This window comes from Mastigoproctus giganteus, chromosome 13 (assembly GCF_048544385.1).
Source record: "Mastigoproctus giganteus isolate SK-2022 chromosome 13, ASM4854438v1, whole genome shotgun sequence".
Lineage (NCBI taxonomy): Eukaryota > Metazoa > Arthropoda > Arachnida > Uropygi > Thelyphonidae > Mastigoproctus > Mastigoproctus giganteus.
Window position 1 is genome coordinate 157,593,937 of NC_143587.1, and position 25,073 is coordinate 157,619,009.

The 25,073-nt window shown below is 36.1% G+C and overlaps 1 protein-coding gene across 2 annotated transcripts in view; it reads right to left on the minus strand.

Moving 5' to 3' along the window:
• Nucleotides 1-25,073, minus strand: part of LOC150076548 (beta-1,3-glucosyltransferase) — a 377,468-nt gene that overhangs the window by 224,869 nt on the left and 127,526 nt on the right. For both annotated transcript variants that reach the window (XM_090387063.1, XM_090387062.1), the window contains exon 4: nt 3,679-3,758. In XM_090387063.1, coding sequence (XP_090243189.1) covers nt 3,679-3,758 — 80 coding nt within the window. The remainder of the gene's footprint in view (nt 1-3,678; nt 3,759-25,073) is intronic.

Sequence of the window (25,073 nt, forward strand, 5' to 3'; positions counted from 1 at the left end):
CTCATTTTATTGACGATGCTTCTGACATTATTGTATAAACAATTAAGACTTAGTGTTCTTGTATAGTTAACTACCCTGACACACCCCTTAAAGTTATTTAAGTTTGCTTCCCTGTCATTGGTTACCTGTTCATTTGAAACATTTCTGCCCAGAACATCTTGCTAATATTTCTGTTGCAGTAACAAACAAGAACTTCTGAGGTATGCGCAAGCATTACTTTGACCAATATTATCAGATAAATGTATATTTATATTATACTATCCCCGCAAACTAGCAGTTTCTCTGAACCTTTAAGGTATCTTCAATAATAATGGCAAAAATACTTGCGCTACCTTTGTTTAAATGTATCCTGCCTCTACAAAACAGATTCCTTCTACTTGCGGGCCAAGCTGATAAAAATTTCCCCCCAAAAGCCTTGCAGAGTCTTTCAAGGCTTGAGTTAATCCACAAGGCTCTCAGCATATAATCTCTCCTATTGTGCCTGGGCAGAATCGCAGACACATAAATATTCTGTCCTAACTCGGGCATTTCTTCAGCATGGCCCTATATTTGTCTAACAAACTGTCAGATTTGTTAGACAAATATAAGATGTCAGATTGTGTGTGCTTAATATCATTAGTCCCCACATGAATAATAATATTCTGTTCATCCCACTTAAAATCTGACAATCTTTTGGTGACATCATTAATTGTTGTTCCCAGAAGACATACTCTGGTTCTAATCCTTACTACAAAAAATATTTCCCGTTTCCCTGACACAATGGAGTCTCCTAATACAACTGTCCTTTTAAACCAGAGCAGTTTTCACTTGGTTATTCTGATCTGGGGCCCAAATTAGGAGTGCATCACTTGGCGGGTTACTAGAGTCTTGGGTCCCTGATGAGCTCCCAGTTACATTATTCTCAAGTGTAAGCACCCGTTTTTTCAGTGATTTAAATTCTAGCAAGGCGCCAAATTTTAACTTTAGATTGGTACAATGGTGACAATGAAAAGAATCATCAGGTGAAAACTGATTATCCACTAGTCAACCTTGGAATACGTCACAGATTCTGCAAACAATAAAATCATGATTCATCCAGAAATTGCCATCAGCTATTTCTGTATTGGTCATGATACCCTCTGATGAAGTGTTCAAGGGGGATCTTGTCAAAACTTGTTAAATTTACTAAAATCACAGAAAGTAAACCTTATATTTATAATATTTATATGATATCGGTGTAGATACACCATAGTGTCATATCTGCAATACCAAGGTATTGGTATTGCAGTACCAATTGCAGTGTATTGCAGTACCAATTGCAGTACCTACCTGCCCACGGTCCTTGGGGTTATCATAAACATTCTCTCAGATATGCCAGACAAGCTGTACTTGCTACCTGGGAGTCAAAAACGCTGATGGAACTGATATTCGGGTTACACTCAAGTCAAGTGGACCCAATTTTGGCAAAGTCCGGATAGTCTGTGGCAGCCAAATCCTCTGCTTGCAACTTCACAATGGTGGGACTGTTAGTAATCCTGGGTATAACCTCCATGCACAAGCACATTGTGGGTGACCACAAAGGTGTGAACCAACGTAAGCAGGGGTCGAGGTGTGGACCCACACCATATGGAGGAATGCCGCCTACGTGTTACCAGGCAGTACTAGGTGGTAGATGACTCTCATCAAATTGTAGAAGTAACCCGAGATAGTTCGGGTAGAAGTAACCCGAGAGAAAAGTACCAACTGTGTGGTACTACACTTAAGGTGGTAGAAAATGAAAAAGACCTGGGAGTAATTGTGCAGTCAGATATGATGTTTTCTGAGCAATGCAGACAGGCTGTCAGGGCAGGTCATGGGGCTTTGTCAATGATATATAGGAATTTTGCTAGCAGGGAGAAGGAGGTGATTGTCCCTCTGTATAAGGCAATAGTCAGGCCGCACCTTGATTACTGCGTACAGGTCTGAAGGCCTCATTTTAGGAAGGATGTAGATTTGCTTGAGCGTGTACAGAGAAGGGCAACAAGATTGGTGAGGAGAATGAAGGGATCCTCTTACCAAGAGAGGCTTAAGTTCTGCAAATTGCAGCAGCTGGAGACTAGGCACCTGCACAGTGATCTGATTGAGGTGTATAAGACCTCAAATGGGTTGAGCACGCTGAATTCTGATGGGATCCTTCCACTTGAAGGATCCCATCAGATTCCAAGGAATGAAGGGCAACAAGATTAGTGAGGGGAATGAAGGAATCCTGTTATCAAGAGAGGCTTAAGTTCTGCAAATTGCAGGGGCTGGAGACTAGGCACCTGCGCGGTGATCTGATTGAGGTGTATAAGGCCTTGAATGGGTTGAGCACGCTGAATTCTGATGGGATCCTTCCACTTGTTCAGATTATGAACCTAAGGGGGCATAAATTCAAATTAAGAAAAGACAGATGTAGAATAGATGTGCGGAAATTTGCCTTTGGCCAGCGGGCGGTTAACTGCTGGAACAAACTTCCATCTGTCGTTGTAGAAGTTGATAGGTTGAATAAATTTAAGGAGGAACTGGACAGGCATTTGGAGGGAATGGTGTGATTTTTTTTTTTTTTTGGCTGATGCTGCATAAGCTCATACACTTTCTTGCATCACATGCCACCACTACTACTACTACTACTACATCAAGGTACATACTGAGTACTTGCTGATCAATCTGATATGACCACTCAACACCAAAGCTCTGTCGGGGAGGGGGGGATACCATACCATTTATATGTTAACATTCCTGGCATGACATAACACATGGCCAATGCCATATCATGTAAATAATGCTGTTACACAAAATTTAAAAGAATAAAGTGACAATGACTACAAATTTTAGGGCTAAAAGCCTCAAGCTATGAGAAATTCACACTCCCAGCAGGTTCAATACTGATGGGATTCTTCCTCATGCTCAGATTACAAACCTGAAGGGGCATAGATTCAAACTGAGGAAAGACAGTTGTAGAATAGGTGTGCGGAAGTTCCTTTAGCTAGCGGGTAGTTTATTTTTGTTACAAACTTCCATATGTTGTTGTGGAAGTTGACAGCTTAAATAAATTCAAGGCAGAACTAAACAAACATTTGGAATGAATGGATCAGTGAAATGGGAAGGGTTTTTTTTTTTTTTTTTGGCTGATGCTGTATAAGCTTGATTTCTTGCATCATGTGCCTCTACTAATGCTAATGCTATGATAATATTTCGTGCTGCCAAAAGCATCGTTAGTACATTAGTCATCATTAAAGCATCTCATATTGTGAAATTCATCACAATGAATTGCCTTCCTCTTATATTTTGAAAAAGTAATGCTTCCCCCATTAGAGAAGTCTACTGTTACTTATTCTCATTTGAGTACTATCACCCACATGCACTTTCTCAATGCTATCTGGCCTCTCATCAGTAGGCACCCAACATACAAGATCTGACATCCCAGTTGTGATTTATTTATACAATATAAGAAATGACAGGTGTACTTCATTAGACTACAAAATTTTTATAACTAAAAGCCTCAAGCTATGAGAAATTCAGACTATGATATTATTTTGCACAAAATCAACAAAAATGTAAACATTTTGGAGTATCATCAATAAAAAAAAAATGGACATAGCAGTTGGTACTGTTGTACCAAGGCAAATGTAATAACTTTATATTTCAATACTATTCTTATTTTAATTAAAGTTTCACTACCTTTGAAGAAGTGGAAAGACAGTCCATGCTCCTACAACAGCACTCCATTCTTCATGAACTAAGTGAATAACTGGCTGAGGCTAGCATTAAAAAAATAATTCATTTCATGAGGAAGTTGTTTTCATTTACAAAAATTATGAATTGCTACCTGAAAAAGTTCCTGCATCACATCTTCCTTATATTTCTAATATCTTTAGGTACCAGGAATATTAAAAAAAAACAAAAAAAAAACATATTGATTAGAATATTGCAACCACTGACCTGAACATTAAACAATATATTCAAAAATAAAATACATAGGCATTAAAATAACTATAAAAGAAATCCATTACAAGCATAAAAAATATAAAAAGAAATAAAAATGCACAGTATAGAAATTAAAAGTGATAAGAATACAATATACACAAAACAGCAAATAAATGAAAAAATTTTATTTTATCATTAAGTTGCTGATTAACAATTAACAACTTTTTTTTATTTTTTGGATGGGTGAAATGGGAAGGGGAACTTTTTTTTTTTTTTTCCGGCTGATGCTATATAAGCTTGCATCATATGCCTCTACTAATGCTAATGCTAATTTCTTTTTATATCTTTTATGCTCATAATGGTTTGTTTTCATTTACAGTTATTTTAATGCCTATGTATTTCATTTTTAAATAAATTGTTTAACATTCCTGTCAGTGATTGCAATATTCTTATCAACATGAGTATACTGTACTTGATGCCCTATGTCTCTTCTATTATATTAAAAAAAAAAAAAAAAAACACTTCATGCTCATCAAAGGGTATACAAAATGTTTATAATTTGTTTGAACAAACTCTTCGATTTTCTAATTAATAATCAGCAGGACTTCTATTCTTCATATAAATAACCCAACACTGGTCAGAAGAGTATTGAAACTACACTTATACATGTTTCATTTAATAATAGACAAAGGTAAACTAAGGCCCTTTCTGATAAAAATAGAAGTTCCTATGTATAGTATAAATCTTTCAGTTAGTGAGATCAAACATTTTTTTCTTCAAAATGTGCCGTGATCTACCATCTCAAGAATTTCATTGCACATGGCTAAAAAAGTTAATCAACACATTGAAAAATGTTGTCTTTAAATTTAAATACAATTCGTACTTATTTAAATTTTTAATTTATGCAAAGTTTGTGTGTTCATATCATCTGCTAAGCTTTCAAAATCGGGGATATACTGTGATAAGGCCAACCGTAAAGAATCTTCTGTATGCAAGTCCGTAAGAATAGAGCGATTCTTCGTCTTTTTTTTTTTTTTTTTAATACGAAAAGGCCGATTCACATAAATAAAAAACTGCAGCCATTATCAACCCACTGCAGGATGGAAGCCTCCTCAACAATTCATGCTGAGGGAAATGGACCATAATCTGCCACGCTGGTCCAGTGCGGGTTGGCAGATTGACCGTATTTAGCAGTCAGGGGCTTGAACCCCGGTCTAGCTCAAAGAGCATATACTACTGCACTCCCGCTCATGACCACTCGGCACATAGATATTATGGAACCAATATCAATATCTATGAACAGGAATTTAAAAGTTCACTGCATTTTTTTACATTTGGGTACTTTTCTCGGCAAACATATTTCCAAAAGTCCTTTTCTGATGATCTGGCTTTTAGGAAGATAATGTAATAATTTCCTTTTCAAGTAATATTTTCTCCATGTTAAAAATCTCAGCGATATTTTAATTCAATTTGTTTTGTATCTAAGTCAACATTAAATGGATAACAAATACATTGAATAATGTTTTCAATTGTTTCAAAGTCATCCACAACTTCCTCAATTTCAGAAACATATTTCTCACTATTAAATTCAAAAACAGGATATTTTTGCAAATGAACTTGCATATTTGCAAAATGATAGAATTTTTTTTCTTTGAGATCCTTAGCCATTGCCAAAAATTGATATTTATGTGCAGAAATATTACTAATCATGCCACACACATTTTTATTTTTTCCTTGTAATTCCAAATTCAGATCATTAATTTTATTGGTAAAATCTGCCAAAAAAGCCAGACCACACAACCACTCTGTATCTTGTAGCTGCTGATAATCATCTTCCCTTTGATCAACAAATTTTTAAATTTCACTGAGAAAATTTCGAAATCTCTGTAGAAACTTACTCCAACTCAGCCACCTCACTCACATCTGTGTGTAATATCAGATCTGGTTCAGTTTCATTGAGTTGCATTTTGAAAAGTCTCCTTTGAAGAGATCGTCCTTTGAGGAAATTCACGATGTTGAAAACTATGTCCGTAACACTTAGAATTTAATATTTTGCTGGCTAACACTTGTTGGTGTATGATACAGTGGTAACTCAAAAAATCTGGGAATTCACCATCCTTTTGGCACAATATGATAAATCCGTTAAGATGCCCTGTCATTGCTTTGGCACCATCTGTTGTTATTGATGCGAGCTTAAATAGTGGTAATTTAATTTTTTTTTTCAATAAAATTTTTCAACGTGTTAAATATATCAAGACCTCTAGTTCTTTCTTTTAATGAAACCACACAAAACAACCCCAGCAGTTCTTCTCTAATGGCAGAATCATTGAAAACCATACGAATAAAAATGAGCAATTGAGCTGTATCACTGACGTCTGTAGATTCATCTAGTTGTAAAGAAAAGGACACACCACTAGCAATATGAGCACGCAACTGTTCCCTCACATTTTTACTCATTTTTTTTATGCTTCGCATCACAGTATTTCGAGATAATTGCAGATCTTGAAGAGCACTTTTAATTTCATTTTTGTTCTTAAAATTTTCAAAAAGAGAATCTATTATTTCTAAAAAATGAATTAGATAGTATGAATCAGAGCTGTAATACTCAACACGTTCTACGTTGATAATAATATTTGTAAAATAATAAGAGGAGTTTACCTCAATATAGTACATAGAACACTTCCATATGAACACTTCCTCAATATAGTACATAGAACACTTCCACCCTCCAGAAATTAAAACGGAAAAAACGAAAAAATCGAAAATGAAAAATCGTTTTGAATATTTTCGTCAGATTCTTTTAATTGCATTAATTTGTTTTAAATTGATTTGAATTGTGTTAAATTGGTTTTTTAATTATTTATATTTTACTCTAATGTACCGGTAAGTTGTCGAATTTTTCATTTTTTCCGTTTTAATTTCTGGAGGGTATCATACGGAAGTGTTCTACGTACTATATTGAGGTAAACTCCTCTTATTATTTTACAAATATTATTTCTAAAAATACATCTTTGATGAATTGACCATCAGAAAATGGTTTGCATTTTTTTGCAAGAAGATGACTCACTTTAAATGATGCTACAGTTACTGCTTTAGATTGTAAATTAGGTGTCATGAAGAAATCAACTCTGCGTATCAACGTATCAACTCTGCAGTACTACACTGACAGTGGTGGAGAATGAAAAGGACCTGGAGGTAATTGTGCAGGCAGATATGAAGTTCTCTGAGCAGTGCAGACGAGCTGCAAGAGTAGCTCATGGTGTCTTGTCAATGATATACAGGAATTTTTCTAGCAGGGATAAGGAGGTGATTATTCCCTTGTATAAGGCAATGGTTAGGCCACATCTTGAGTACTGTATACAGGTCTGGAGGCCTCATTTCAAGAAGGATGTAGAGCTGCTGGAACGGGTACAGAGAAGGGCAACAAGATTAGTGAAGGGAACAAAGGGTTGCTCTTATGAAGAAAGGCTTAAGTTTTGCAAATTACAGAGTCTGGAGACTAGGCACCGGCGAGGTGATCTGATAGAGGTGTATAAGGCTTTGAATGGTTTGAGCATGCTCAATGCCAATGGGATTCTTCATCTTGCTCAGAATAATCAGCTCAGAGGGCATAAATTCAAATTGAGGAAGGACGGATGCCGGATAGATGTGCGGAAATTTGCCTTTGGCCAGCGGGTGGTTGGTTGGTGGAACCGACTTCCATCACTTGTTGTTGAAGTTGATAGCCTAAACAAATTTAAGGCTCAACTGGACAGGTATTTCGAGCGAACGGAGGGGTGAAATGGGAGTGGTGTGTTTTTTTTTTTTTTTTTTGGCTGATGCTGAATAAGCTTGCTTTCTTGCATCATATGCCTCTACTAATGCTAATGCTAAATTTTGTTGCACGAAAAATCTGGATTTAAGTTCTTTTAATTTATTTTTTTTAAGGTATCTATTATGTGGAAAATTCAATTGGTATTTACCATGGAGTGCGTTGAAGTGCCGTTCTAAATTTCGTTTTTTGGGTCTAGCAATGAAAGTATGCAAATCAAAAAAATTTTTCTTTTATCATTACAAAAAAGTATTCTAGTTCCCACTCTTGATGAAAATGATACGTTTTACTCTTTTCGTAGTATTCATTTTAAATCAAGGGATATTAAATTAACATATAAGTACTGTCCAGTTATTAATATTAAGTAAGCTAAATAAGAATTCGGCACATACACTATGCTCTTCACAACATAACTGCATGAATTTTCACTAGACAAGCCTAGTAGTGCACGGCGACAAGAGTAGTCATGTGGTTCAACGGATTTGTAATAAGCATATGCAGTGGGGCGCATAATAATAATATTTAGATTTTGACTAATCCATTTTTTATATATGTTTAAAATTCGTTGTGATCGACCGAAATTAAAGCCGCGATTGACTGGTAGATTGCGATCAACTTGTTGGCCACCCCTGATTTATACCATGTTGCCACTACTACAAATAAGTGCAAATAAACATGACAGTCCAGATATACAAATAAACATGACAGTCCAAATATACAAATAAACACTAGTCCACATATTACAAATAAATAGTACAGTGCATGTGACAGTATAGTTCTCTAAAGAGAACTATACTGTCACATGTGTGCAATTGTATGCTATATCCCACCCTGCAGGCAAGGCAAAGTAAGGCATCCCTTCAATATAACACCTGATAACAAAATTGTGATTTAGCTTACAAAAGTGAGACATATCAAAAGGTGTATTTTGACTTACTTGATAGACATCTGGCCTGTTCTAAATTATCTAATTATCCAAATTACCTTTGCTTCATACACCTTTTGGCATCTCTCATGCTTGTGAGTAAAAGATAAAGCTCTTTATCCCTACAAATAAGTGGTGCTTATATGTAGTGACACAACTGAGACAACTAAGGACAGCCTCATATGGTAAATGATTATCAGCCATCTGTCATCAGCTTTCAACATGTTCAAGAGGCAACCAGAGGGAGTAATACTCTTGATCTGATTATCAGCAGTGATTCTTCACGTGCTAAGAATTTGCAGATAAAGGAACCACTAGGTGGCAGTGATCACAGTGTGCTGAAGTGGGATTTACTCAAAGAGGTAACTTTGTAAAGGCAACTACGATGGACTGAGACAGTTTTTAAATTCTATACAGTGCGATCAACTGATGATGGTTGAATTCTAAATGGGAAGCCTTCAGAGACTTAATCTTGGAGGGTACTAGGCTTTTCATACCAACTAAGAAATACTGTTCAGGGTTGAGGCCTAAATGGATATCAGATGAATTAATGCTGCTCATGGCAGAGAAGAAAAATGCATGGGATGCATATAAATTATCAGGCGACACAGAAGCCTATGGCAGATATAAGTTAATCTGTAAACAAGTCACAAAGGAGGTTAGGCAGGCAAAGACATATTACAAGAAACCTTTGACAAAGGATGCAAAGAAAAACAGCAAAGAGTTCTTTACTTGTGTAAACTCTAGAAGGAAAGGGATGAATCAGATTGGTCCACTTAACACAGATGGTTTGACTATTGATGATCATGCTCAGGTAGCTGATAAACTGAATGAGTATTTTGCATCTAAATTCAGATGTGGAGTTATTCAAGGAGGGGAATGACAGAAGTTTATCAAACTCTAATAGTGAGCTAGGTGATTTTGCAATAACTGAGAACAAAGTGGAGGAGAAATTTTTGAAGTTAAACATAAGGAAGGCACCTGAGGTGGATGGAATCTATCCAGTTATATTAAAGAAGGCAGCAAAGGAAGTAAGCAAACCTTAGCCATAATTATGAAAGCTTCCTTGGACTGGAGATATGCAAATGTGTCCCCAATTCACAAAGGAGGATCAAAGGGTGACACAAGTAAGTACAGACCTGTTAGTCTAATTTTTGCTCCAGGGAAAATAATGGAGTCACTGGTTAAGAAAGCAATGCAGATCATCTAGACAAGACTGTAGTTATAGTTCAGACACAGAATGGGTTTGTTGAGTCTTGTCTGTCAAATTTAACTGGATACTATGATGCAGTCACAAAGGAAATGGATGCAAAGAATACAGGCAGTTCCCGCTTTACGGGTTTTCGCTTTATGAGATCCCGGGTTTACGAGTTTTTTTTTTTTTTTTCAAGTATCAAGTGTCAACAAAATCGAAAATATGAATATTAATTGCAAAAAATGAATGTTAAACATTCATAAATACTGCATTTCAAACCACTATACAATACAGTGTACCTTGCTTTACGATATTAATCCGTTCCAGAGACACCATCGTATTGTGAACCCAATAACACATTGTTTTTTTTGGTAATTCATTCACACGACATCGGAAGTTGAAATTTTCACTATATAACTCTAAAAGGTCGTTTTTATAATGTAAATTGTATTAGTTACCAATTCAAATCATTAAAATGCACTACACTTTCATCGTTATCATATGTTCTGTTATAAGAACCAATTTTGAACGGCTTTGTGATATTTTTCTAAAGCACATTTCTGGAAGTCACGACCATAAAACAATAAAAACAATTTGCACTTTCTGGTTTATTGGGCTTTTCTGTTACTGCAAGAAATTATAAACGGGTAGTAAACTCCATGTATTGCATTTGCGAAAATACTGATAGCTGGAATTGTGTGGTTTTTTTAATGTTATTATGGTGAAATGTGTTTCCCCTTTACTGAAATCGTCAATTGTATAAAAAAAAAAACATAAATAAATTTTCAGAATCTTCTCTTCATTCCATTTTTTTTAAGCTTCATAAACTTGTTACTCCGTGCAAATCGCGTTAGATGCAATTTGTGCATTCCGTTAAAATATGCTTATACATGCTATTGAACTTTACAAAGAAAACAGAAGATTATCTTGGAAACAAATGCCTCTTGAAGCATTTCAGAAGAAGAGGTCTCCTTGTGCAACAAACCAATGAGTGCCGAGCCAATAATGAGTTATCAACGAGTGTGCATTTAGTCGATAATGATGAAGAATAAACATTCTTTAACATTTGTAAGTCATAAATAATTTCTTTATTATTATATTTTGCTTGATTTTGCAGGCTACATTGTCATTTATTTGGATAAATCAATTATTGTTTAAACATAAACTGATAAGCTAATTTCATTGTTGAAACCCCTATTTTTTTTAATATAACCCCTATTTTTAACATTATGTCTGTGGGAAATAAATTCCCGCTTTACAAGTTTTCGCTTTACGAGCACACACTTGGAACAAATTAACTCATAAAGGCGGCAACTACCTGTAATTTTGATATCATTTACTTGGATTTCAGGAACGCTTTTGTTACTGTTGCACATGGAAGCCTACTGCACAAATTGGAGCAGTATGGCCTTAAGGGCAATCTGCTGCAATGGATAAATAGATGGTTGAGTGGGAGAAGACAGAGAGTGGTTATCCATGGACACTGTTCTTCGTGGACTAATGTTATTAGTGGAGTCCCTCAGAGTTCGGAGTTGGGCCCATTGTTGTTTTCGGTATTAATCAATGATATTGATCAAGGTGTATCAGGGTTAATGTCTAAGTTTACAGATGATACGAAGGTTGGCAGGGTTGTTAATGACATGTAATAATAGTACACAACTGCAACAGGATCTGAAAAAGTTGATCAGATGGGCTGAGGGGTGGCAACTGAAGTTTATCAGTGACAAATGTAAAGTACTGCATATGGGTAGCAGTAACCCCAGAGTAACATATCAACTAGGTGGTACTACAATCAGGGTACTGGAGAATAAAAAGGACCTGGGGTAATTGTGCAGTCAGATATGAAGTTTTTCTGAGCAATGCAAAAAGCCTGTAAGAGTAGCTCATGGTGTCTTTTCAATGATATACAGAAATTTTGCTAGCAGGGATAAGGAGTGATTGTCCTCTTGTATAAGGTGATGGTCAGGCTACACCTTGAGTACTGTATGCGGGTCTGGAGGCCTCATTTTAGGAAAGATGTAGAGCTGATGGAATGAGTACAGAGAAGGGCAATGAGATTGGTGAGTGGAACAAAGGGTTGCTGTTACCAAGAAAGGCTTAAGTTCTTTCTGCAGCTTCCGGTGAATAGGCACCTACGAGGTGACCTAATTGAGGTGTATAAGGCCTTGAATGGATTGAGCAAGCACAATGCTAATGGGATTCTTCCACTTGCTCAGATTACTCACCTGAGGAGAAAGACAATTGTAGAATAGATGTGGCGGAAATTTGCTTTTAGCCTGTGGCTGGTTGATAGTTGGAACAAACTTCCATCTGTTGTAGTGGAGGTCAGCAGTTAAATAAGTTCAAGGCAGAACTAGACAAACATTTGGAGTGAATGGATGGTTGAAATCGAAAGTTTTTTTTTTTTTTTTTTTTTTGGCTGATGCTATATAAGTTTGCTTTCTTGCATCATATGCCCTACTAATGCTAATCTGAATGATAACTTTTTTTTTACCACAGAATATTTTGGATGATTGGTATGATACAACTCAGAGGGCACAAAAGAGTACCCTTAGCAAGAAAGATAAGTTCTGTAAATTGCTGCATCTGGGAAATAGGAATCGGCAAGGAGACTTGATTAAAGTATTTACAGCTTTAAATGGGTTGAGTAAGTAGATGCTGATTGCATATAATTATTTTTTTTTCTGGGTGATAAACACAAGGGGACACAAATTTAAATTGTAAAGGGATGGAATATGCTTTCAAAGAGAGAGAGAGAGAGAGAGAGAGAAATTGTTAGAATAAACTTCCATGTGGTGGTTTAGAAGTGGACAGTTTGAATGAATTGCAAGAAAGTTAGACAAACCATTAGAAGAGATGAGTAAATGAAGTGGCAAGGGCCTAGTGTTTCTTTTTGTTGGTGTTGTATAAGCTTGCAAAATTTTGACAATAGTATGTCAAGTGTGAAAAATGGGTAAGAAATATATGCACATTCTCTTTAACAACAATAAAAATATTTAATGCCATCAAAATTATTACAATTCTTATATACCAGGGGTGGCCGACTTAATTTGTGATGCGATCTACTTTATTTCTTCAAATGTGCTGCGATCTACCATCTCAAGAATTGCATTGCCCATGGTTAAAAAGTTAATTAACATATATTGAAAAATGTTGCTTATAAATTTTAAAATTAAATACAATTCATAATTCTTAATTTAAATTCATACATATTTAAATTTTTAATTTATGTGAAGTTTGACTCTTCGTGTCATCTGCCAAGTTTTCAAAACTGGGGATATACTGTGTAAGCACAGTATATCCCAGCCAAACTAGAAGAATATTTCATATACCCGTTTCTGTAATCTCTATATTTTGCTAGGTTAACTTTATGTGTGTGTGTGTGTGTGTGTATATATATATACATATATATATATATATATGTTTATGTTATGTATATATATACATATATATATATATATATGTTTATGTTATGTATATATATACATATATATATATATATATGTTTATGTTATGTATATATATACATATATATATATATATATATATATATATATAAATAATGTGTGGTTTGTAATGTATATAAGGTGTTTGTGAAATTTTTATTTTCCTTTTTCTGCTTATTTTGCTTCTTAACAGGTTAATATTAATACTACATATATATATATGTTTAACCTGTTTAACCACAATTTCACTTCTACTTTCTACTATCCCTTAAACTTCTCTTAGTTCTGGGACCTTGTGTACTTTTCATTTCCATTTTCACAGACACTTTATTTATTCTACAAACCACACATTATTTATATCCTTTTGCTTCCTCTACTGCTGCACTGCACGTTTTGAAGCATTAGACATACTATGACTTTTGTTATTTCCTTTTTCTGCTTATTTTTCTTCTTCGTAAAAAAATATATATTATTTATTATATATATATATATATATATATATATAAATTTATATATATAAATTTATATATATATTTTTACCTCATATTGGGTAAAAGTAATAAATCTGTTGAAAAGTGCAAAAATGGAGGTGTAATTTGGCATTTTGTGTAAATTACACAAAATGCCAAACCTAATAGAAGGTTAATTTTTCTCATGCCTTCAATATCTCCAAAAATTGGAGATATTGAAGGCATGAGAAAGAGAAAGAATGTGTATATTCTATATGACATAACGAATTAAGCAAAATTATAGACTGAATTGGATAGCCAATCAGAGAGAAAGGATTAGATTAATATATGGAGTAATAGTAAGCATCAGATAAGAATGGGATACTTTGGTCCAAGAAAGGGAGAGAAAAATTATAGAACATAATAAATTAAAATAAATTAAGAAGTAAAATTGTAATAAAATTAAAATAAGGGCTTATTTTATTGATGGTTATAAGCAAATTATGCAATTTAGTAAAAATTTGGGAGAATATGTATATGAAGTTAATGCAAGCAAATGGTATTATTAAGCAAGGGAGTGAATTGAGGAAAGGGAAGGGATGAAACTGTAGATAAAAAAAAAAAGGCAAAGATAGCAAGAGGTTAAGGGCAGTAGGACATTTGTATCACCCCCTTATTGCACTAATAGCTTTACAAACAACAAAAAAGGAGAAGTAGAAAGTATAAAGATAAAAAGGTAAGAAAAAGAATAACTTTTAAAATCTTTTATATATTTTTCTTAGATTTGTTTATCTTTATATTTTCTACTTCTTTTTTCTCGCTTATAAAGCTATTAGGGCAATACAAGGGTGATACAAATGTTCCTATTGTCCTTACCCTCTCGCTATATTTGCCTTTTTTATCTACACTTTTATCCCTTCCCTTTCCTCCATTCACTCCCTTGCCTTATACCATTTGCTTGCATTAACTTCATATACATATTCTCCCAAAGTTTTACTAAATTGCATCATTCACTTATAATCACCTATTACTGTATCTAGGTTACACCTGTAAACACTTATTTTAATTAATTTTATTACTATTTTAATTCTTAATTTACTTTAATTTGTTATGTTCTACAACATAGAGATCTGCACTTTTTGCCTGAAACCATGATTCCACTTCGTTGGTGACTTCCTGAGATGAATCAAAGCCACTGCTTTGACATGTCTTTAGTCTCCAGATCATCAACCCCGGGGACTCACATCTAACCCCGGGGGCTCACATCTGGTGAGTATGGGCTTGGCAAACCCAGGGTCCTGAGCTGGATATCATCATTCTTCTCTTTCTTGGTGATGCCTTTCTACTTCTCTCTCTCTCTCTCTCTCTCTCTCTCTCTCTCTCTCTCTCTCTCTCTCTCTCTCTCTCACACACACACACACACACACACACACACACACACACACACACACACACACACACACACACACACACACAGGGGGTAACTCGGGAATTTTTTTTTTTTTTTTGGCTGGTGCAGCATAGGCCTCAGGCTTCCTTGTACCATATGGCTAATAATAATAATAATAATAATAATACTGGTACACCCAACATTCATCATTTGTCACCAACCAATCAAAAAAGTTCTCAACATCCGCATTACACAAATCCAACAGTTGGCAAGAACACTGCATTCAGCATTGCTTCTGCAAAGGAGTCAGCAATCTTGGAACCCATCATGCAGTGACTTTAGACATGTACAGATGGTCATATGAAATGCTGTGGGCAGACCCATAAATAATTCCCACTGCATTTGCAATGAAATGAATTGTCACATGTCTATCACTCAGCACCAGCTGCTCAACCTTTGCAACCATCTCACTGTCCATGGATGTTGATGGCCTTCCTTCTCTTGGCTTGTCAAAGACACTTGTACGACCACACTGGAACTCCTGTTTCCATATTTTTACAATGTCATAGGATGGACAATTCTGCCCATACACAGCTTTCATTTCTTCATCAATTTCCTGAGCTTTCTTGCCCTGCAAATGCAGGAACTTGATCACTGCTCAATACTCCACTTTTTCAACCATAGCGTCCTTCCTCAGATTTCAGGCTCCACCTGTGGTGTACGATCACCTACGGTAATGAAACTTCATGTTAGTTATTGAATATGTAGACAACTTATATTAAAAATGGCATCTTCCTACTGATGTTTCATCTATATCAGGGTACGAACTTTATGATACCCCCCCTCATACTTCCCCATTTTTTTGTCACCTTTTTTTTCCATTTTTCTGCCTTTTTGTTTCCACTTTCTTGTTATTCTATTCAACATATATATAGTGTTATAAAAAGTATATGCAAAAAAAATTCTGAAATGAATTCCAAGATCTGAATAAAGCTATGGTGATGTTTGATTTTTAAAAATGACCATGGAGATTTTGAACAGTAAAAATAGAAGTGACTAATGTCCACCCCAAAAACATTTTGTTTTAATTTCTCAGAAAATTGACAAACATTTAAGCATTTCAAGAAAATTCCACATTACAGTTCAAGAAAATTCCATATTTTTTAACAACTAACAACACAGTAAGGGGTTTTTTCCATGAGATAATGTCAATAAAATAATCATGCAAATAGTATGATTTCCATAGGCTACCAACACTGAACTTACACCATTATTGTCACTTGCTTACAGAGAGCACATGGCGTAACAGTTAGAAAACCAGTTTTTGGATGTTAGAGTAGTATTCGTATTTACAACTGATGCAAGAAAGCAAGCTTATACAGCATCAGCCAGGAAAAAAAAACAAACACTTCCCATAACACCTAATTCATAATTACTTACCAACTTCATTTGATTTTAAAAAATAATTGGTGATCACCAAGTTTGCAATCTGGTCATATCACCAGTGACAGTTAGTAATCTGAAGTCCCATATAAATATAGAGGCTATTTCTTCTTTTCATTTTTTTTAATGCGAAGAAATCTGATTCCCAAACAGACTTACTATTTTGCTCAAATCCAGTGACAGCATCTCCCGGTGTTGTATATTTGTTTTCCTCTTCATTTTTAATTTCTCTCTGATTCAGATTATTATTTAATGAAAGTGATAATATGGCTCATCATGAAAACAATCTGCAGATAAAGTGCAATTCGTGCTTAGCCTCTAGTTTTGTTCAATGTGTTAAAATGTCTGAAAAAATATTAGGAGTCATTGAACTCTACACAAACAAAGGCTATTTATGAGAAGTTTGCAAAAGGACTACACAAATAAAAATTTAAAGAATGAAGCATTAAAAAAAAAAACTAAATCTGATTTGCTGCAAAGAAGTCAAGCAGGCTGGGTAGACTAACCATGCCACTTCTATATAACACCAAACACATTATAAAGTGATGCATAAAAAATCTGCTCTGTGGCGCCTCCGTAGCCAGGTGGGAAGGAGCAGCAGTGCGTAGCACATGCTTCTTGATTAGACCGGGGTTCGAGCCCGTCACCACCAAATACGGAGATTTTGTGGAAAGGTCAGGGAATGACCACCGCATATCCCGGAGCAATATGGCCTTAGTTGCTAATGCTCCTAAAAACCAAATAACAACAACAACATAAAAAATCTGCTTAATAAAATGTCTATAAATTGACTATTATATGTGGTGAATGTGCAGTCTTTTTATTTCTGTACAGTGAACTTTTTATGCATCATGGAGTTTGGTTAGTACTACACAGGTAGTACAGAAATTTCACCTTCTTAGCTTAATTCATAATGCTTTATATAAATGGAATCATGATTATATTATATTCATGTAATAGTTTTGTTTCTCACAGTTAGGGGGTATGAAATTACACGACAGGATTTTGAGCTTGTGGATAAGTTTATTGAATAATAAGTTTCTCGATAAGTTTTTTGGAAATTTTTACTATCTTTTTGATTAATTAACATATTAAATTGTGTTTCACAAATAGTCTAAATAGTCTTAGTCAAGTTTATTAGCTTATTTTTAAATTAAGCTAGTGATTTTATAAGTTATAACTCACTACTCGTGCTACTATTGTATCGATGTTTTGGCGGGATTATCGTAGCATGTAATAAGTAGTGCAGTGGAATAGTAGGATTTTAATTGTAATAAATAAGTAGCTCAAAGGTTGTAATCACACATTGGGCATATCTCGTTTTGTGTTTAGCTAAGGAATTTCACTTTTTAGTAAGGATATAACTAATTTAACACTGCAATCGCAACAATACAGCACAACATATATCTTGAACTTGACAGCATAAGGTATAATGTAAAACTAGATAGCTTAATACAAATATCACTGCATTTAGGAATCTATTCGCTTAGTGTAATACTGCCAATTAATTAATTAAATTTATTAGTTTTATTAATTTTCATTGTTAATCAACGAAATTGTATTTAAACGGAAATTATGCTCCCGACTAGAGCTGCAAAACAACGGGCACAAAGTAGTGGGAGTGGCTCAGGGGAGAAGAGAAAGGGGCAATTCTCCAACGTTTTACAGCCAAACAAAATATGCAACTTCAGAAATTTTTGAAAATTTTTCCTTTGTCGAACAGGACATGATCCAGTCAAGAGGAATGTCTTTGTATGTGTTAGGTGCAGAGAGTGTGAAGAAATTAAGTGCCAACTCAATGTTCTGATGTGCATTTATGAGATTTTAAAGAATAGGGTAGATGCCCTTGAAGTAATTAAAATGGGGGGGGGGGCATCAAGCTGTCAGCTAACCAAATCAAAGCCAGAGCTTACATTTGTGCATCAGGCAACAGATTGCAATCTCCAAGGAGGATGTGCTGGTCCCAAAGAAGGTGATTATTGTCGGGAACTCTAATATCAGGGAAACGGGAAATATGATGTGCAAGAAGGACAGGTCGAATAGGACCAGTGTAAGTCAGCCAAGGCCAGAAGAAGATGACATTGTAGAGCAGATTTCATCTTTTAAGAGAACAAAAGGTGATATTGCTGTACCTGTTCACACTAATGATATTAAGAGTAGGAGACCTGAGAACTTACTTAACAAGTACAGGTCAATGATCGGAAAAAGTCGGGAGTTAGGACTGAAATTAAAAGTATCTGCAATTCTCCCCAGACATAATAGGAGGGAGTATGTGTTGAAAGTATTGTCAAATGATTCGTCTCTGGAGAGAATGTGCAAGGTTCATTGAGTAGAATTTTTCTTAGCATAGCCTGTGCTTGTTAGCAGGAGAGATTGATTTTAGATGGATGGGATAGAGTTGAATAGAAGGAATGCAACAATATTTGCTGATACTATCAAGGCAGTAATAGGTGGGTCAGAAAACTGCTAGCTTGGGGAATACACAGACTACCAGCTTAACTAAAGCTGCAGCCACAAGTAAAAGTAATTCTTGCACTGCTACTACTGGCACACGCAGCAACCTGGAAAGAAAGGTGTCTGGGACTTCACACCCTGATGTGAGTCATCATGGAAAAATAAATATATGGGCTGTGTTAGGGTAATTAAGAGTAAGAACATGTGTATGTATACTTGCATATACACTAATGCTAGGAATATTGTAAATAAATTTGATGAATTTGAAGTACTGGTCAAGTCATCAAATGCAGACACTGTAGGAGTAGAAGAAACATGGTGTCACTCAGACTTAAGTGATGTTGAATTTTAATATGGGGAGTAAAATGTATACAGGAAGGATGGACAGGAGAAGTGGAGGAGTTATGCTCTTAGTTAAGAAGCATATTAAATCTAAGGCAGCGCATCCAGTTGGCGTGGGTGATGTTATTTGTTATTTGGTTTTTAAGAGCATTAGCAACTAAGGCCATATTGCTCTGGGATATGCGGTGGTCATTCCCTGACCTTTCCGCATCCTCCGTATTTGGTGGTGACGGGCTGGAACCCCGGTCTAATCAAGAAGCGTGTGCTATGCACTGCTGCTCCTTCCCACCTGGCTACAGAGGCGCCTCCGCGTGGGTGATGAGTGCAATGTTAAGTCACTCTGGTGTGATATAAGCACTGGGAAAATAAAACTGAGAATAGGAATGTGTTACAGGTCTAATTACTGTGATGAATAAACCAAACGGCTATACAGAGAAACAGGGTGAGCCAGTAATTATTCAGAATACCTCATGATGGGGTATTTTAACTTTCAAGGTGTTCAGTGAAATTTGTGGGTTGGTCACTTACAGACTAGCAAAACTTTTGTCAATTTCTTGGATGACTGTTTAAAAAAGCAGCATGCTAGAGAGATGACAGGAGGAAGCAATACTCTTGTTCTAATTATCAGCAGTGGTTCTTCATGCATTAATGATTCTTCATGTGTCCTAATATGGAACTTAAAGAAAAAAACTACTGTCAAGGGTAAAGGGAAAGACTTTTGCTTTCGTAAGGGTGACTATAAGGACTCGAGCAGTTTTTAAATACTGTGCAGTGGGACCAAATGATGATGTCACCAACAGAAAACTGCAAATGGGAAGTATTCAAGGAAGTAATCAAAGAAGCTACTAAGTTTTTCATTCCAATGAAGAAACACTGTTCAATGCTTGGATCTAAACAGATGTCAGATGAACTACTGAGACATGTGGCAGAGAATAAAAGGGAACAGGATACATATATATTAACAGGTGACACAGATGCCTATGGTAGATATAAATTAGTTTGTAATCAAATCGAAAAAGAGGTTAGGCAAGCTAAGGCGGATTATGAGAAGTCTCCCATGAGTGCAAAGGAAAACATCGAGGACTTCTATACTTATATTAACAGTAGAATGGGATGAATCACATTGGGCGACTTAATGTCTATGTATTAACTGTTGATGAACCTAGTCATGTAGCTGACAAACTGAATGAGTATTCTGAATCTAGATTCACACGTTAGGAATTCTGTAGGGATATGGAGGCCAGAAGTTTATCAAACTCTAAGAGGGAGTAAATTATTTTGTAATAACTGAGAGTAAAGTGGAGAAGAAATTGTTGAAGTTAAACATAAAAAAGGCACCTGGAGTGGATGGAATATATCCAGTTATATTAAAGTTGGCAGCAAAGGAAGCAAGCAAACCCTTATCCATAATTATGAGAGCATCCTTGGATTCGGGGGGGGGGGTCTTAATAGTCTGAAGATGTGCAAATATATCCTCAATTCCCAAAGGAGGATCGAAGGGTGACACAAGTAATTACAGATCTGTTAGTTTAACTTCTGTTCCAGGGAAAATAAGTCACTGGTTAAAGAAGCACTGCAGGATCATCTAGAGAAGACTGCAGTTATATTTCAGACACAGCATAGGTTTGTTAAGGGGAAGTCTTGCTTGACCAATTTGATTAGATACTACGATGTGGCCACAAAGGAAACAGATGCAAAAAATAATTTTGATATCTTATCCTTGAATTTCAAGAAAGCTTTTGATACTGTTGCACATAAAAGATTACTATACAAATTGAAGCATCATGGCATTAAGAGCAAGTTGCTACAATGGAAAAAAAAGATGTTTGAGTGCGAGAAGACAGAGAGTGGTAATCAATGGGCTCTTCATGGACTAATGTGTGCATTAGTCATGGTGACTTTTGGTAGACCTATTGTTGTTTTCTATATTTATCAATGATATTGAAGAAAGTATGTTGGGCTTAATGTCGAAGTTTGCAGATGATACAAAGGTTGGCAAGGTTGTCCATGACAATATTGACAGTATGCTACTGCAACAGGATCTAGAAGAGTTGGGCAGATGGGCTGAGAAGTGGAAATTGAAGTTTAACATTGACAAATGCAAAGTACTGTATATGGGTAGCAGTAATCCCAGGGTGATATACCACCTGTGCAATACTATACTCAGGGTTGTGGAGTATGAAAAAGACCTGGGGGTAATTGTGCAGTCAGAAATGAAGTTTTCTCAGCAGTGTAGACAGGCTGTCAGAGCAGCTCATAGGGTCTTGTCAATGACATACAGGAATTTTGCTAGTAGGAATAAGGAGGTGATTATTCCCTTGTATAAGTAATGGTGAGACCACACTTTGAGTTCTGCATACAGGTCTAGATGCCTCATTTTAGGAAGGATGTAGAACTGCTGGAGAGAAGGGCAACAGGGTTGGTGAGAGGAACAAAGTGTTTCTCTTAGCAAATAAAGCTCAAGTTCTGAAAACTGCAGCTAGTGAAAACTAGCTGTGAGATGATCTGACTGAGGTGTACAAGGCCTTGAATGGTTTGAGCAAGCTCACTGCGGATGGGATTCTTCCTCTTGTTCAGATTACATACCTGAGGGGGCATAAATTCAAATTAAGGAATGACGTTTGTAGAAATTTGCCTTTAGCCAGCAGGTGGTTGATTGTTGGAACATACTTCCATCGGTCGTTGTGGGTGTTGATAACTTAAATAAATTCAAGGGAAGAAATGGACAAATGTTTGAAGCAAATGGGTGGATGAAATGGGAAGATTTTTTTTTTCTGGCTGATGCTTTATAAGCTTGCATCATATGCCTCTACTAATGCTAATTCTAATACTAAACCGCTTTTGTAATTTAAATTATGGTCTCTATTTCTGGAATCGTTTATAACAGTGAAAATTTCAACCAAATTCATTTGGCTTTTGCCTTTCAGAGCCACACCAATCAAGTCTTCCTCTAATGAACCTAGTTTCCAAGCTCTGTAGCCCACACATTGGAAGCATTTCCTTATATGGATGCCCTTTGGCTGATTTAACTGGGGAGATGCCATATTTGGACCCTTTCCAGAAGCTCAGCATCTTTTTTTAGGTGTGATCTCCATATTCAAACACAGAATTCCTAGCACAGTCTTATAATTGCCATATGTTGTTTGTTTGTTTGTTATTTGGTTTTTAGGAGCATTAGCAACTAAGGCCATATTGCTCCGGGATATGCAGTGGTCATTCCCTGACCTTTCCGCATCCTCCATATTTGGTGGTGACGGGCTCGAACCCCGGTCTAATCAAGAAGCATGTGCTACGCACTGCTGCTCCTTACCACCTGGCTACGGAGGCGCCATAATTGCCATATACACTCAGTGATCACTGAATTATGACCACCTACTTAATATTGTGTAAGGCCACCATTCACATGGATAAAAGCTGCTATTCATCTAGCCATTGAATCCACTAGATGTCTGAAGATGTCCATAATGATCTGACTGCAAGGTTTTCCACAGTGTCAGAGCAGATGATGGTTGCGTGCCCACATGCCTCATTTTCCATTTCAAAAAATCCCACAGTTGTTCAATTGGATTGACCTAGAAACCTTCCATCTGATCAATGATCGCCAGTATGGATTCCTTCAGTCTCGATCAACTGGTAATATTCTGACTTATGTTATGGACAAATTCAATGGATTCAATTTGTTCATTTATGGACTAATTCAATGGAAAAGTTCGGTGAAACACAAGCAGTTGCTCTTGACATCTCAAAGGCTTTCGATCATGTTTGGCATAAGGGTCTTCTAAACAAGCTTCCATCTTATGGTTTGCCAACTGTTTTTAGTAATTGGTTATCCAGTTTTCTCTCTGATCGCTCACTGAGAGTGATGGTAGATGGCTCTCTGTCTTCTAACTTCTCCACTAATGCCAGTGTCCCCCAAGGTTCAGTTCTTTCCCCACTATTTTCCTCTTGTATATTAATGATCTTTTTCCATTGACTGGAAATCCTACCCATAGTTTTGCCGATGATAGCACATTGCATTCCACTTTCCATTTTGAGAAACCTTGCCCTGCTCAATCAGCTTCAACTTCTCGAATATCCGCTACCAATTCCTTAAATGATGACCTCCAGGCAATTCTCCAGTGGGGCAAAGACAACTTAGTTGATTTCAATCCTTCTAAAACTCAGTCTTATCTTACATCTCACAAAAAGGATTCTTCTGCTCCTATGCTTATCTTTGATGACACTCCGATTTCTAGGCAAAGTGATATATCTCTTTTGAGGATTACCCTGACTTCTAATCTCTCTTGGCACAAGCACATTACATCTAAATGCATCTAAAAAACTTGGTTTTCTCTTTTGCTCTCGGCATTACTTTTCTTTCAAACAGCTGTTCACTCTGTACAAATCGCAAATCTGCCCTACCATGGCATATTGTTCCTACATCTGGGGTGTTGACCCCAAAACCTCTCTCAGGCTTCTTGATCTGAAGTCATTAATTAACTTAACTGCCCTCTTCCATTCAGAAGAGGGCAGTTAAGTTAATTAATGACTCCTCTCTAACAGAGACTCTCCACTCGCTGTCTCATAGACATACTGTTTCTGCTGCATGCCTTTTCTACAGATAGTTACATGGGCACTGTTCTTCCGAATTGGCTTCTATAATTCCCGCTCTCTCTCTTTCAAAACAGTCCAAGCACATGCCGCCAACATCCATTTACTGTCCAACTTCAAACTCACAGAACCAACTTTTCATCTTCCTTGTTTATTCATTAAACTGCCGTTTTCTGGAATAACCTTCCTGTGTAGAGTCTACAGAAGTTCAAGTCTAATGTCAACAAATATCTTCTTTCGTCCTTTCAACCTCCAACCCAAGCACTGTACTAAGTACTATAGGTTCTAATACCTCTCGTGTTTGGGGTTTTCATAAAAAAAAAAAAAAAAATCATTAAATCTCCAGATCTTATGTCACCAGAACACAAGTTGCATTTTCTGAACATTTCTGTGTCAAAAGCTTGGAAGAGCTTAATCTATGGTTGGTCTGTGGAGGAGAGAAGTATTAAAAAGATGGGTGGTATGAGCCATTCCTTCTTTTTTATTCTCTTCAGAGGATTCAAGATGGAGTAACCTTTGTGGGAATTCCACTAAAGGTAGATATTTTTAAGTCTCCAGATCAATGACATCAAAGCAATAATGGGAGGCTAGTTGTTAGTGAGTTAATAAGCTAGTCATGTATACAAGAAGAAAAGTGTCTTTCCTTTTCTTTAGGTAAGCCAACTTCTTTACTTTAGAAGAGCAAAATTAAATAACTGTGGAAATTATAAGACCAATATTCCATGCAATCAGGGCCACTGTGAAAAATTCAAAATTTTTATTATAATAATATTTAATTATATTTTTCTCAAAGGCACTGAATATATTTCTGCCTTTGAGGTGGGGGCACCAAAAACCCTAGGGCCATGCCTGCATGCAATCAACTACCTTCTAAGAAATGCTTAGAAATCACTATAGTGATTTCTAAGCATTTCTTAGAAGAAATCATTAGCTTGGCACTCAGAGCTAATGTAGTAGTGAAAATGTGTAATAAGGTCCAACAAATATTTTCATATTATTTGTTATTGACAGATACATGCGATTGTAGAGGAAGCCACATGAAGCAATATATTTAAAATGCATCCTGCCTTCTATCCAGGCTTCTTAGAGGTGGTGGTCTTGTAT